General features: G+C 40.5%; 1 protein-coding gene across 1 annotated transcript; it reads right to left on the bottom strand.

The window, feature by feature from the left end:
• Positions 1 to 680: 680 nt before the first annotated feature.
• LOC115430113 (fibroblast growth factor receptor 1-A-like) lies at positions 681 to 16160 on the bottom strand. Its single transcript, XM_030150008.1, has 8 exons — positions 15890 to 16160; positions 12984 to 13150; positions 11722 to 11891; positions 11549 to 11632; positions 6169 to 6208; positions 5795 to 5985; positions 5218 to 5362; positions 681 to 2276 (listed from the first exon to the last, which is right to left on the bottom strand). The coding sequence occupies exons 2-8, from the start codon at positions 13099 to 13101 to the stop codon at positions 2242 to 2244; spliced, it is 783 nt and encodes a 260-aa protein (XP_030005868.1). The 5' UTR covers positions 13102 to 13150; positions 15890 to 16160; the 3' UTR covers positions 681 to 2241.
• Positions 16161 to 16411: the final 251 nt, after the last annotated feature.

Raw genomic sequence — 16411 nt, forward strand, 5'->3', positions numbered from 1 at the left:
TAAATTTACATACCCATCAAATGTAGCTACATACTTTCGGGAAACTGCAGCTACTTAAACAAGAAAAAACATCTCCACACTTATTATAACCGGTCTACAATCTTCTGTCATTACAAGAAGAATGTGTCATCTGTAAAGAAAAAGAAAAGGAACTCTTCAACACATCCTTCAAAACATGGATCATAGCATTATTTTCCAGATTAGTGCATTTTAAGTTCAATTCATACTATAACTGAACAATATCTCCCCCCAGTGCTGTTGATTCATTCATTCATATGCAATATAATACTGTGCAAAATTCATTTCAGTTTATCACATTACAACGGGCAATAATATGTTTATACTCCAGTCATTTCCCCTCCTCCTCTATGTTCATTTAGACTGTAGATGTAGATGTAGATTACACTACCTTTGCCTTCTTTCAATCATTCATTATCTGTCCCCGCCTTATCCTCACTACGGTCACAAGGGTCACTGGAGCCTATCCAAGCTACTTATGGGCCAAGGCGGGGTACACCCTGGACATGTCACCAGTTCATCGCGGGACCCTTTGCCATTACTGTTTTTCCATCTTGTTTTCTGTTTTAAATGAGTGTGGTTCTTTTTTCAAAATGTCACCTTCACTGTCTATCCTATGGATCGTAATTTCATTTTTTTGTCACATGATAAATGACAATAAAGGATTTTCAATCTTGAACCTTTATTAGTTTATGAATGATGAACAGACCTGATTGCCATTTGCATTTTCTGGCAACAAGTGGTTTTCAATAATCAGTCTTATGATACAGTCATACAACCTGCATAAGTATGAACATTCACATGCATATAAACGTGCGCAGGTGCAAAGATGAAGATACTGCAAATAGACGAAAATAAGAATGCTTTTAAAATCAAATAAAAGTAATTGATATACTTTCCCTGTATGTAGTTGATCAGTTCTCCAGTTTCCCAGAGCAGAGCACAGATCTGTTCAGATATTATTTTGGACGTTCCCTAGATGCACATACAGCAGATGGCTCTGTGACTTTGATGCCAAAGCCACAGCAGCCCCAGCCCCTGCCCAGTACTAACTACTGACCCTGTTAAACCACACAGCGTGGACCCACCCAAACCTGGAGCCAGAGCCAAACCCTTCAACCCTGGACAGACCAGAGCAGAGCCCAGCCAGGATGTGCCAGGCCAATGAAAAAACAGTACATTCCTCAACACCAAATTTACCATCAAGACTCTCCCATAACTCCTACAGTGTTCAGGAGTGAACACAGGTGCCCTTCTCATCAGATTCCTCCTTCAACACAGCTCAGTCCTGTTTCTCTCTCTTTCCTACTCCGTCTTGGACATTCTGTGGTGTGCTGCAATGTATCATCTAAGCTTTTTCCACTTCAGTTATGGTAAGCCCAAACACTACTTATGCAAATTAGAGCTGACATGACCTCGAAGGCCAGAACCAGCTGTCTGAGCTCTGGCTTCATTCACCTCCTCTCTGTCCTTCTTTGTATCTCTGTCAGTGTCTGATTGACTCTAAGCACAGCAACATCCTCAAAGCCTTCAGTGAGGAAAGTGTGTAATTTTGGTGAGTTGTGCAACCCTGCTGAGATCCACACTAATGACAGAGTCAGGGTTCAGCGCTGGGCAGTATGATAATGCATGGTGATGCTGCACATGTGTGAATTTTAATTTTACAGTTTAACATATGTACTTCAGATCAAATGGAAAATGCATTTTAGCCTTTGACCTGATGAAGCTCTGTGTGGTCTCCTACAGTTACACCTCTGCTTAAAATGTGAATGCATGTATGTTTGTCTGATTCCCCAAAGGTCCTCCTAAAGTCAATCAAGCTGTAACCACAGGGAGATTGTTGTGGCGCTGGTTGGAGGTTTTGGCTGGGTGGGACAGGAGGATGGCTGTCCCACCCTGAAGACTCCATCCCTATCCCCCTGTCTCACATTCATACTTTCTAACATGCTCTAAGATAGAAGACATATCATGATTCATCGTTTTTTTCCTACAGCTGTTACGTGTATCTTTAATTTTGTAATAAACATATCAGTGTTCATTGTAAAGTCTTATATTCTCTGTAACCAATCTAAATACAATTAAGTATGAAACTCTTGTGAATTAACATCTATAAAGCAGATTAATGATGCTGCATGGAGGCCTACCTATCCAATTTTACAACACTAAGCAGAAAGTAGTCAGGAAATGCTCAAAAAAGTGTGTTGTGCATCTTTGAAAGTCTTCTCAGGAAACACACACACATGTTGGCTTCTTCGTTTCTAAAAGAGAGAGAGAGAGAGAGAGAGAGAGAGAGAGAGAGAGAGAGAGAGAGAGAGAGAGAGAGAGAGAGAGAGAGAGTTTAAGACAGACACACCACAAACTTTGGAATGTGGAGTTTACATGGGCAGCTTTATTTGGCCAGAAGAGAGCGTTTCCTCATTCAGCTCAAAAGCCACATCCCATACACACACACGCACACACACACACACACACACACACACACACACACACACACACACACACACACACACACACACACACAGGCATGTAAATACACATGTACACCCACATAAAGGATATAGCTGTGAAAACACCCGCACACAGAGCTCAGGCAAACAAATGTCCAATATAAAACTCCATCTGTATACTTTTAATACCTGCTGCTGTCAGTGATTGTCCATTGCATAGATGTAAAGTGTCTACAGGTCTGAAATGAATCCTCACTTATGGGACTTAGATCATGTGTTGCATTCAATGCTGAACTATTCACCTTGTCTGTTCCTAGTTGTGTAAGTTTAGTTTGAACAAATCTCTATTTTAGCCTTAAAGGTTCAATACTGACCATTTCCTGTGCTGATGTAAATTTACTTGTAGTGGGTGCTATGATTGGTTGTTTCTTAACAGGAGGAAACTCCATTTAAAAAAAGGAAAAGGAACAAAACACACTGATCTGCCATAACATCATGACCATTGACTAGTAAAAAGGTAATGATGTTGGCTATTTTGTTACAATGACACATGACAGTCAAATGGGTTGAATATATTAGGCAGCAAGTGAACATTTAGTTCTTGAAGCCAGGGGCGACTGTAGGATCAGAGGTTTAGGGGTGCTGAGCACCCAGAGTGCTGGCTGGTCAGGCAAGAGAAATTTCACAGTTTTGTACATTTTAACACAATTTTGGACCATCATTCCCACATTTGTGAAAGAAAAGCATAACATTTTTTGGGTAGGGGAAACTCTGTGACTAAACCATCAAATCTGATAAAAGTCATTTAAATGCTGATCCACAGTAAAAGAGGAATGGATTGGAATCATAAAAGAAATATACCCTAACCCTAATTTCTGGTGAAAGACAATCCTCCCTTTTGATACAGCAGCGCCTCAACATATACATATACATATACATATACATATACATATACATATACAAGAGAATGGGTTTAACTCCAGAGAAATATTAGTCTCAGAGCTACCAGATCTACTTCAAAACACTGTCTGCACATGACACTACATTCATTTTACAGGTTCTATCTGTGGAACATGTATAAATCTCTTGTATAAATGTACATAAACCAATATATATGTGGAATAACACGTTATCATATACCGTCAAACATCAGCAAACCAGCACTTTGGTCATTTGTTTTCCAATTAATCTGATTAAAATACATAACATTTAGCACAGTTAATCTTTGAGGCAGATCATTTCTACAAAACTGTAGACCAGTGTATATGTTAAGTGTTTCTTTGCTCCTCTCTCTCTCTTTGCGCTTTAACCAAAAGGATATGTATATATATATATATATTAATTTAATTAATTATTTTATATGGAGGTACTTCTTGAATACTCATGATTGATGGGTTCTTCTTAGCATCATTTAATCTAGTGTGGTTCTAGAGAGTTTCTGTGGTTCCTTCACACACTGGAAATATCATGCATTCCACAGTCGGAGAAATAATTACTTGTATTTTGGGTATTTCATTCAAATTGCATAGCTCCAGATGAGAACCCCTAAGAAACAACTTTTTGAGAAAAAAGTGATAAAATCTACAACTGTTGCTTCAAATAAAAATAATGTAGTTTGATGCTGAAATCACAGTGTTTCCTCTACACGGGTGAGTTTGATTATGAGGCTTATGAATGTGTAAAGCTATTATGTGATGTTATTATCTTGGCTAAATTTACCGTTTGTCAATCCACGGTTCAGATTAAACTGTGACAGTTTGGACCTTGTTTGGATTCCAAACAAATCTTTAGTTCAGCTATTGATAAGACAAACCGCACAGAAAACCGAGCCGATTTGTGGTTTTACTGTGGCAGTTTTCTGTAAAAAAACAGAGCTAAGCTAACAGAGCTATAATGTAAACTATCAGCTAACGCAGCACATGAAGATTAAAAAAAACAGCGTTATTTTGATGAACTGTTAAAAATTTTTTATGAGAATAACCTGAACGATACCGTGATACAAATGTGTCTAAATAATGAGCTTTATACTTAGTTCAGTGAGTCTGTGGATACATAGCTTCAGCTCTCCCTCACAAAAGAGATTTCATGTCAAGGGACTTCCTGGTTAAATAAAGGTTAAATATCTTTGAATTATTGGTGGTTTTGGTAATCTAAGTGTGTTCTGGTACGCAACTTCCCCCTACTGGTGAGAATATTAACACTACGCGTTGTATAACCCCTTTAATGGACAAGACATTTATCACTGCAAATAACAGTTCAACAATAGTATTCAAATAAAATCAAATTAACATCAAAATAAATAAGACTAATAACAGAAAAAACTTGACAAAAGCAGACTGAAATGACCCTCAAAGCTTTTTAAGTCTGTACAGTGTAGGACTCCCTGTGTCCTTGGTTCAAGTAAGGAAAAACTTCTAAGGAATCTCTTCCTGGTGGTCACCAATGGATAGCCTTGTTATTTTTACAGTGTGTGTTTTTCCAGTAATGATCATGTGATCATAATTACAAAGTAGCTACCATTATGGGTGATACATGGCAGACAGATGTTCATGTGCCAATGATGTCAGTGTAATAAACGTGACCGTGACTCAGCATGTGAATTCATATCTGAGTGGGTTGTTGGCTGACGCAGTGGAAGTGGTAGAGTATTGACAACAACAGTAGATCAGTAGATGAAAAAAACAATAATGACAGTGGTGGTCACATCTCAAGGCTACAGGAAAATCTAGTTTATGATTCTTCCTCAACTTACCATGAACCACTGTGAGCCATGCACTTCTATGAGTGAATCCAACAGCATTTCCTGTCAAACATACGTACTCTCCAGCATCATCCAGAGTTACATTCGTCAGAGTCAAAACCATCATTTTGTTTTCTGTTGTGTTCAAAGTAGAAGTCTGAAAAACAAAGGCAGATGAAAAATAACACCAATCAGAGATAACAGTGTTGGTAATTTGTGTATTGAAAATATGAAACAGCAGCACTGCCTCTATACCTCCACAAATGTATTACTGCAGGGGCTTCACATGATCATTGTAGCATTGATATAAAACTAATGCAATTCTACCCTGTTCTCACCTCATCACAAGCAACAGTCACATTTTCAAACTGGAAGGGGAACATTAATAATAAATGCAGATTTGTCTACATGTTAGACACAACAAACACACTTGCTGAGTGTCATAAATCATGATTTCAGTTCCATCACAGATGTGGTTTTACTCTGTGAAACATAAATGCATCCAGGTTTACGCAGCCTAGAGGGTCACACCTACTGCAAGTAAAGCTTACAATGGATACACACTTACTATAAGCATGGCAATACGTACCTTTAGAACACGAACATATGGGAGTCCATCTGGTCCCACTCTGCTGCCATTGACAGAGATAAGTTTGAGCCACTGGATGTGAGGCTGTGGGTCACCGTACACTCGACACACAAACTCCACATCACTTCCAATAACTGCAGTTTGGTTTGCTGGAAGACCTGCCTGTATAATGGGTCTGTGAGGAGAACGCTCTGAAACAGACAGTTGTCATAACTGTAAGTCAGCTCCAACACAGACAAGGCAACTATACAACAAAGTCCAGATAAGGCAAAGCAAATGTGTCTGTACAGCACAATTCATACACAGGGCAATTCACAGTGCTTTACAAAAAGAGACAAGTTAAAAACACAATTACAATTAATAATCTCTCTTACCAACTACATCCAGCAGGTAGGTGTGTGTGAGCCGCCCGTAATAATAATAATATTGAGTATAATCTTTATTTATATAGCACTTTTCATACATTAAAAAATGTAGCACAAAGTGCTTTACCTATCAGTTTAAAAATCAGTACCGCCCCCCACCCACACCCACCCACTCACCCGTACACACACATACACATATGTATGCAAACCCACAAGCTCACACATACTTAAGAAGACTGGCTGAGCACGGGTAGACCAGAACAAAAATATAAAAGTAAAAGAAAGTAAAAGAGGAGGCGCTGTCTCAGGGAAACATCTTCACCAGGAGGCAGCCGCCGACCCCGGCAACCAGGCACCAGCAACACAGCCCCGCATCCCAACCAGTGGGAGAGGGCCAACTGGGGCCCCACACCCACCAGAAAGGAGCGGACCTCAGTGAGAGAAGGCGCCACAGCCCCCGGAGTCCACAGCCACCCCCCAGCATGGAGGGCTCCCTCTGATGAAACACCAGAGAATAAGAAACATTAAGAAGATAATAAAAGAACTGATTAAAAGAAGCTAAATTTAAGACATATATGAAAATAATAAAAATATTAAACATTAAAATGATAAAACAGAAGCACTGGTTAAAAGAATCTTAAGATATATATATTAAATATAACTATAAAACCTTTGAGTAGATAAAACAGAAGCATCAGTTAAAAGCCAAATTAAAAAGGTGGGTCTTGAGCCTCGTTTTAAAAATTTCTACATTCTCTGCGGCCCTGAGGTTCCCTGGCAGGCTGTTCCAGAGGCGAGGAGCATAATGCTGAAAAGCTGCCTCGCCATGAGTTTTTGTGTTGGCTTTTGGAACTGTTAAAAGGCCAGTGCCAGAGGACCTCAGGGTCCGCGAGGGTTCATAGGGTAAAAGCAAGTCTAAAAGATACGAAGGCGCAAGACCATTACGACATTTAAAGACTATTAAAAGGACCTTAAAATCAATCCTGAAACACACGGGGAGCCAATGCAGTGATTTTAAAACCGGTGTAATGTGAGCCCGCCTTCTGGTCTTCGTCAGCACTCGAGCGGCTGAATTTTGAAGAAGTTGCAGTTGTGAGATTCTATCTTTGGGAAGACCAGAAAGCAGGGCATTACAGTAGTCAATCCTACTGGAAATAAAAGCATGCATCAGCATCTCCGTGTTGGCTCGAGAGAGAACTAGACGAACTCTGGCTATGTTCTTAAGATGGTAAAAACCTGTTTTTACAATAGATTTAATATGTGGGATGAAAGTGAGCTCAGAGTCAAAGATAACGCCCAGGTTTTTTACTTGTACAGATGGGTTGAAAGAGTATGCTTGTAATTTTGGTAAGTATTTCTCTCTCATAGCCTCAGGACCAATAACTAAAACTTCAGTTTTGCCCTGGTTGAGCTGTAAGAAATTTTCTGCCATCCAGGTTTTAATATTTAAAATACAGTTAAAAAGGACATCAACTGGCCGAGTGTCTTCAGGAGACATGGCAATATACAGCTGTGTATCATCAGCATAGCTATGAAAGTTGATGCCATGTCTCCTGATGATATCCCCAAGTGGAAGCATATATAAATTAAAAAGTATGGGGCCTAAGATTGATCCTTGGGGCACACCACATCTAATTTCATGGATCGCTGAAGAGCATGTATCCATACTTACCAAAAATTTCCTGTCTGTGAGATAGGATTGAAACCAGTTAAAAACAGTACCAGAGAGGCCCACCAGGTGTCTCAGTCTATTTAAAAGAATTGGGTGTTCTACTGTGTCAAAAGCAGCGCTCAGATCCAGCAGCACCAGGACTGAGATCTTGTGTGAGTCCAAGTTGCACCTGAGATCATTGACTATCTTTAAAAGAGCTGTCTCTGTACTGTGATTAATCCTAAAACCAGACTGATATTTTTCTAAAATGGTATTTTTATTTAAAAAGTTGTTCAATTGATTGAAAACAACTTTCTCTGTAATTTTGCTTAAAAAAGGTAAGTTGGATATGGGTCTGTAGTTATTAAAATTGTCAGGGTCCAGGTTGCGCTTCTTCAGAAGGGGCCTCACCACTGCCGTTTTAAAGGCAGTGGGAAAGGTGCCCGTCTGAAGAGAGCAATTAACAATGTTTAAAAGTTCCCTTTCAAAGGATCCATAAAATAACTTAAAAAGCGATGTGGGAATTGGGTCTAAAAGGCAGTTGGTTGGGTTTACTTGGGAGAAAACTCTACCAAGTGTCTGAGCATCAATCAGGGCAAAACTGTCCAGTGTTTCATCAGGTAAAAGTAGACCATCAGTCTTATTAAAAATGGTTTCCTGAACAGGTAAAATACTAGATCTGATAAAATCAATTTTGCTCCTAAAGTGGTCTGCAAAACTTTCACACAAGGAGTCAGTTGTAGCAGAGTGTCTGGCGATATCTGGATTAATTAAATGATCAATGATGGAGAAAAGGAGTTTTGGACTATTTTTGTGTGAGGAAATTATATTGGCAAAGTATGTGTTTCTGGCTTGTCTGACTGCCTTGTTGTAAATCTGAAGTTGTTCCAAGAATAACTGATGGTTTATTGTTATTTTGTTCTTCCTCCATTTTCTTTCCGCCGTCCTGCATTTTCTTTTCAACGTTCGTGTTTCCTCATTTCTCCATGGAGGTGCAGGCTTTATTTTCACCTTTTTTGTAACCAGTGGAGCTACAGAATTGAGGCTTGACTTAAGTTTGTTATTAAAATTTTCAACAATAAAATCACAGGATGCAGATAAAGGAACTGGAGGGTATTTTTGTAAAACTTCAATAAAATTTGCAGCCACTTCAGGAGTCAGACAGCGCCTCCTCACAGTCCTCACCGAGGTCTCCCTTATGTTAAAACCGGTGATGTTAAAAAACACACAGTAGTGGTCAGATACAGCCAAATCAACAACAGAGGACACACTCGTGGACAGGCCATGGCTAATGACAAGGTCCAGAGTGTGTCCCCTGTTGTGAGTCGGCTGCATGACGTGTTGGGTAAAGTCCATGGAATTCAGTAAGTTCATAAAATATTTAGACAATCGGACTCATTATCAGTGTGCAAATTAAAATCATCGGAAATTTAAATCATATTGTAAGAGGCATGGATTATTGATAAAAACTCTGAAAACTCATCAATAAAAGCTGCGCACTATTTTGGTGGTCTATAAACAGTGACACAGATAATTACAGGGTTATTAAAAACAAAGGCATGGTGCTCGAAGGTGGGGTACTGATCAAATGAAATTTGCTTGGTCAAAAGTGCATCGGAGGCAATTGAGGCAGTACCACCACCTTTCTTGCCCTTTCTAATAGAAAATACAAAGTTAAAATTTGGTGGGGAGGCCTCGGTGAGAACTGCTGGTGCGTCCGTGCTCAGCCATGTCTCTGTTAAGAATAAACAATCAATCCGATGATCTAAAATCAAGTCATTAACAATAAAAGGCTTATTTGAAAGAGAGCGGACATTTAAAAGTGCCATACTGAAGGTTGCAGATGAGTTATTGGTTGGGGGAGTGGTTGCTTCGGAGTTAGTGACTGTGAGAGTGATGAGGTTGTCTGGGTCCATTGAGCGGGGTACTTCTGGTGGGTGTCTGAGGAGTCTGTGTGTTGTCCAAACCGGGATGTGACTGGGAGGGTGTGGTATTGCAGGGAGTGTGCTGTGTGACCAAAGGGGGGAGCTGTGAGCTGTTTTAGTGGGTGAGGGGGGAAACACAGGTGTAGGGGTGTGTGGTGTAAACAGTCAGTCATGTGGGGCAGAGTGTAAAGTGTACTGAATATTTCCAGCTAGTATAGAGCTGCCCAGTTTGTTTGGGTGGACGCCATCGGCCCTGTAGAAGGAGGGGCGGTTCCAGAAGAGGTTAAAATTGTGGATAAAACCAAAGTCATAAGTGCGGCAGGTCAGCTGGAGCCAGGTGTTCAGGCTGAGCAGTCTACTGAAACACTCCGCGCTGCGAGACAGTGTTGGTAGAGGACCACTGATCAAAACTGACCTGCCACAGCTCTGCAGGAAACTAAAAAGGGTCTTAAAATCAGTTTTTGTCCGAGCTGTGTCGTTGCAGCCAACGTGAACTATAATGCGTTTTACGGAGGATGGAAGTGTCGGTAATAGGTCCGGTAGTTTGTCCAGTATGTGTGCGGCTGTGGCTCCAGGAAAACAGCGTGTGATGGAGTTGGCGAAGCCAATGTGTCTGATGATACTGTCACCCACCATCAAAGTGAAGGGGCCAAACAGAGGACGAGGGGACATGGAGTAGTGGTACTCACGGTTTGTGGGTGAGCCGGTCGGACTATGTGGTCCGGCAGGGGAGTGACGCAGGCTCACGGCATCAGGACAGGGAGGGTTCCCGGTCTTATCCGGACGAGGAAGACCACCGGAGTGTCGGAGCACGGCCTCCTTCAGGATCCTGCGCCGGGTGGAGGAGGTCGAGGTCCGTGTAGGAGGACATTGGGCCGGGCTGGCTGGAATACCGGACTTGTCCGGACGAGGAAGCCCACCGGAGCGTCGGAGCTCAGGCTCCTTCAGGGTCCTGTGCCGGATGGAGGAGGTTGTGGTCCGTTGGGAAGGACGTTGGGTTGGCCTGTCAGTGGGACCCTCAGCCGATCGGCCACCACAGGTGGTATCCACCACCGGCAGTGTGGATGTATTGGCGTGAGCCGGCGGCGGAGAAGTGTTCCGGTCCGTGGATTGGAGAGGAGCGGGAGGATCAGCTGGGTGAGCCGGGTTGTCATCATGCAGGACAGCAAAGCGGTTGGAGAGGCTGAGCTGAGGGGGAACAGCGGCACCGTCAGCGCTCCGGTTGCGGCCGCGGACCACCACCTCAGCCCAGGATGACCCATGGTTTGGGGTTGAACAGGAGGGCTGCCGGGAAGTCAGAGGATCCCAAGGGATTGTATCCTGAAGGCTTGCACTCAATGTTGTTGCGAATTTTTTAGAGTGCTCTGCAACCATGAAGCCGGACAGCCGAGGAAAACGAGCCGTGAAGCTGCACAGGAGGGACTCCTTTCTTCGTAGTTCCTCCGACAGACGATGGATATCTTCCTTCAGGTCTGCTATTTTCTTATTCGCTCTTTTTAGAGGCTCACTATCATCGTGAGGTGTTGTTGGCATTGTAGCTCTGGTAGTGGGAGACCAGGCTCTCCAGATGTGAATTTGGCGCCAATGTGTACCCGGTTTCTTATTCGGCGATCGTAAAATACAGACGCTCGATTACTAAAAACACTTGAATTATAAAAGCCCAGGAATATACAGCTAAAGTTCAGACGGTAAAAAGGTAAGAGATGTCCGTAAAAACAGGTTAAAAATTGGTAAAAGTGATCCTTCAAGGCAGAGCTATCATATGCCAGGTACTGACGCCGACGCATGCGCAATAGAACACTCTATTGCCGTATTCATTCTCCACCACACAGGTGTAGTTACCTTTATCAGATGGAACCACCGACTCTATTATAAAAGTCCACATGTGGTCTCTGATCTAAAAGATGGTGTTTAGAGGAAATTATGACAAAGATGGTCAAATATCTGATGCAATACCTTTGTTTCTCTTTATGAACAGTTGCCCACCTTAAACCCTCCAATCCTTTGATCTTTCTTGAACTCTTTTCCGTTCTTGTACCAGTGAAGAGAAGGAGTGGGGTTCCCTGTCGCCTGGCATCGAAACTTTACAGTCTTACTGGCAGGAACGGCAACAACCTTATTCATTTTATGTGGCACTGTCCACCGAGGTGACAAAACTAATGAGGAGAAAGGCAAAGGTAAATAGCAGGATTGCCAGCATCTGTGTTTACAGTAGTATAGTAATAGTACAAAACAGAGACAAGGATAAAATAAAATAAAATAAAATAAAACACTGAAGCTTAAGCTTTTCATTGCTAACTGGCGATATATAACCTAATTTATTTTCCTCTGAGTATCATGATTGTCTTTGTGTTCAGGAGGTCCAGAAGGCCTAACAGGAATACTTCATGTTTAACTGGGCTTATCCCCTGTCTCCGAAACAGGAGAGTGGTTGGATTTCAAAAGGGTAAAACTCCTCAGCTGAATGTGGTGGGAAATTGAAAGCAGGCTTTGTTTATGAAAAAACGACTGCAGCAGAGAGGCTAAATTTGATGTGCTCTTGTCTGTGAGAAAAACAAGAATTTACAGGCCAAAAAACAACACTATCACATAGACCTGCACTCAGCTGGAATCCAGATGGTTCGAGCACAAACAACACACACACACACACACACACACACACACATAAAGGTATATACACACATACAGATATGCATATGCACAAACTCAGACTTGGTGCAAATACTTGCAGGAGGTATTCAGAAAGTGAATGTTTTGTGGAAGTTAATGCTTGTGTTTGTGTTGACTTGATTACCCACAGCCAGTGTGAGTGGCCGTAATGCCCGGCTCTGAGACTGTGTGCATCTGTTACTGTGCAGTCTGTGTCTGGACAGGATATACAGACCATAACCAGCACCTTAAGAGCCAAGCCTCGGTTACACCATGAACAATTACTTTAACCAGTTTCAGATGCTTCAAAGCCAAAACCAGCCAAACCTAGAAAAAGTCACTTTCCCATTAAAGAAATTCTCTCATTGGAAAGTTTTATAACCTTTTATATAATGAAGTGTCTGAAATGGCATGACCACGACTGGTCCCAGACATAAAAGAGCCCAGACAAAAGAGAGGAGGAAAGGCCCCAAACAACAGCAACACCGCTTAAAAATAGTCAAGTACAACCAGTAACTGTCAGTTTCACGTGTGTCTGCAAAGTGAAAGACATGCAAAAGGAAAAGCACACATTACACACAACCTGACTAGTGTCTTACCAGTGTCTGTGTCCTCTGCGGCTGGTCTGGACTGAGCCGGAGGAACCAGAACCAGCAGAACCACCAGGTTCCAGGACAGCAGCAGCAGAAAGCAGCGGGGTGAAGACATTGTGTCCATGGAGTCTAACACATCAATGTTTTATGGCGACTTCCAGGCTGGGAGGAAACTGTAGAGAGACAGCAACATTAAGACAAGAAACTCATAATGCTTACTGCTTTTCCTTAAAGGCTTTTAAAGGCAAAATAACTGCCATCACTGTTGCCCATTTTCAAATATGTCTTTTAATCTGGAATTAATCGGTACCATGTCATCACAGACCACTTGATTTACAATATGCTCAAAGTAAATTATGGACTTTTTGCCTTATGTCTATAAAACTTTACATGCACTGCAGCTAACGGCTTGTATACATGACACAGCATTGAAATTTTAATTCTTGAATTGATCCTCTGATTACTTGGTTTTAAAAACATCAATAAATACTGGAAAATTAAAAGGTAAATCTGAATGTTTATTCCAGAATCTCAATAAAGTGAACTTAGCTTTATTTGTCAATGATAGATAGATAGATAGATAGATAGATAGATAGATAGATAGATAGATAGATAGATAGATAGATAGATAGATAGATAGATAGATAGATAGATAGATAGATAGATAGATAGATAGATAGATTCTATTTAAGGTCAATAAACTGAAACTGAACTTTGTTAATGGGTTGTCCAACGGTTCTAATATGATGAGAATGATTTTCCAAATAAGCAACAGTGAAAATTGTTGGCATCATTGTTGGCAGCTATAGGAACAATGAAGGTCTCCAGTTTGATATTTCGCTGACTAAACATCCATTTTTCCTTTTACATCAGGACCCACTGGAATCACAAATACTCATCTATAAAGCAAGTAATTAACATTGTAATATTCCAAACCAGTAGTCTTCTTTACAGTATCACTCACAGAAATGCTCTTAAAGAAATCACATTCCACAGAACTTAATATTTTCTTAGACTGTCTACACTTAATTCCTTAATGACCAATCTCTCATGCTTTCCTTCATTTTACCTAGACTGATGGAGACTTCTTCATGGACTAAAATACAGACTTAAAGAAAGGCCTCGTATTAGCGATGTGATTACATGCATATAGAGAAGTTTCAGTGGAGGGTGAGGATCAGGCTGGCAGCCCTGGATTGTTTTCATTTTAACATACCAGCCACTCATCCATCTCAGCTGAGACCAGCTCACTGAGTGCAAAACAGGAAGAGGGATCATGCTGAGCTGGAAGTAGAAGGCTATGCACCTCATGGAGAGAGAGACGCAGATGAAGCAGAGGTGTGAAAGATGATCTACATTTTCAGTGTAGCTGAGTATTTACATGATAATAGCAGAAAGTCTCATACTAATATGAATACATCAAGTATCATGCAATGATTTAGTGGAGTTAGCTAGGAGATTCAGGACATTCAGGACTAAGACAAACAGACTCAAGCACAGTTTTTACCCACAAGCGGTTAACTGAACAATCTCCACCCCCAGAGTAATGGACAGTGCAATACTCACCCTACCTCAGTGCAATAGCCCCAACACATGCACCTTACTACTACCACCTTTATATACCCTATTTGTTGTACATATCTCTCATCTGTAGTATAGAGTTAGCTTTTGTATATTCTTTTTGTATATTTTGTTCATCTCAGAAGTTCTAGTAGTAATTTAGTAGCAGATGTGTATTAATATTTTGTTCTGAAGCCTTTGCACAGTCCTACTTTTTCTTTAATACTCTGTGATATTTAATTTTATCTTATTTTTTTCTTACACAGTCCCTTTTGCATAAGTGTTTTGCTGCTAAATTGAACTGAGCTGCTAAACTGATTTTTATTGTTTCTGTGACAGTGACAATAAAGATCTATTCTATTCTATTCTATTCTATTCTATTCTATTCTATTCTATTCTATTCTATTCTATTCTATTCTATTCTATTTGTGTAAATGTTCAGCAGGGTCCACTAGTTTGTAGAGGCTCAGTGACACAGTGAGTGTCCTCATGCACACTCCACATATCAAGGTTCAAAGTTACTTTATTTATACCCATGGGTATATTTGTTTTGCAGACAGTGATTGCTTTGGCATTACATCAAAAACATACATTGAACCTGTAAGGCAGATACTTGATCGAGCGTCCAAGCAAGACAGACAGTGCTCAGTAATCCACCATTCATCAGTATAGCAGCTGATAAGTAAAAGAATAAAACAAATAAGTAAGATCAAATAAATAAAAACAAGATGCAATAAAACACAATAAAAACTCCAAGAAGATAAAAACAGTCTCTGGGATAAAAAACCAGGAGAAGAACATAAAATTTAAAAACTAGAAGTCACAATAATAATAAATAGAGCAAAGAAATAGGATAAATAACTAAAATAAGTAAATGTTTATATTTATGTTTATGTTTATGCATTTGGCAGATGCTTTTTTCCAAAGCAACTTACAGGGGAAAACCAATCAAATCACTCAATCAATCAAATTTTATTTATATAGCGCCAAATCACAACCAAAAAAAAAGCTATCTCATGACGCTTTATATATAGAGTTGGTCAAAACCAGACTCTAAATAAAGTGCAATGTCACTATTTCTTATTGAGCTCAGTGATATTTCAGTATTATGATGGTTTACAACTTGAGCCCAGAGACAGATTACTATTAGGTCAGTGTGACAGTAAACATGTACTGTTAAAGTCTGATGGAACATACTGCTGTTGGAAAACACAGAGGACAGTAGACAGAAGATACAAATGTCACATGCTCACTCTCACTTAATAATACATAAATAACCTGTTGACGCTTATATTAAACATCTGCTAGTATCATTATCAAGCTGTAATGGTTTTGTATTAAGAAAACTTTACCTGTATCTGTGAGTCCGAGGACGCAAACCCACTCAGTAGTTTATCTGAGCAGACAGAGCTTGTGTGGTTCTGGAACCAGACCCTGATTTATACTTTGTACAGGCTGACACACTACACATCATAATGTCCAAATTCACTGGCAGAAAGCATTGGAATACAGCCAAGCATTGACGGTAATGTCCTAGAAGAAACGCCTCCAGTGGGAGTTTCCTTATGTAACCGACCACTCTATCAGTACCCAGTCCCATCAATTTATTGACTACATTTTCAAGTGGCACAGTTCTGGCTCCTGTACAGACACGCAGAGCTGCAGACTCCACACTGACCATATTAATACAATATGTACCGACAAAACTAAAGTTTTTATGTGATTAACTTGACACTTTCTAAACGGAGTACAATGGATGAACAAAAGTACCGGGACACAGTGAATTATTGTTCAATTGTAAACTTCCATATGGGATGAATAAAGTATCTATCTATCTATCTACAGGGAGATGGACTACAAAACAATAATGATAA

Source organism: Sphaeramia orbicularis, chromosome 12 (assembly GCF_902148855.1).
Source record: "Sphaeramia orbicularis chromosome 12, fSphaOr1.1, whole genome shotgun sequence".
NCBI classification, from domain to species: domain Eukaryota; kingdom Metazoa; phylum Chordata; class Actinopteri; order Kurtiformes; family Apogonidae; genus Sphaeramia; species Sphaeramia orbicularis.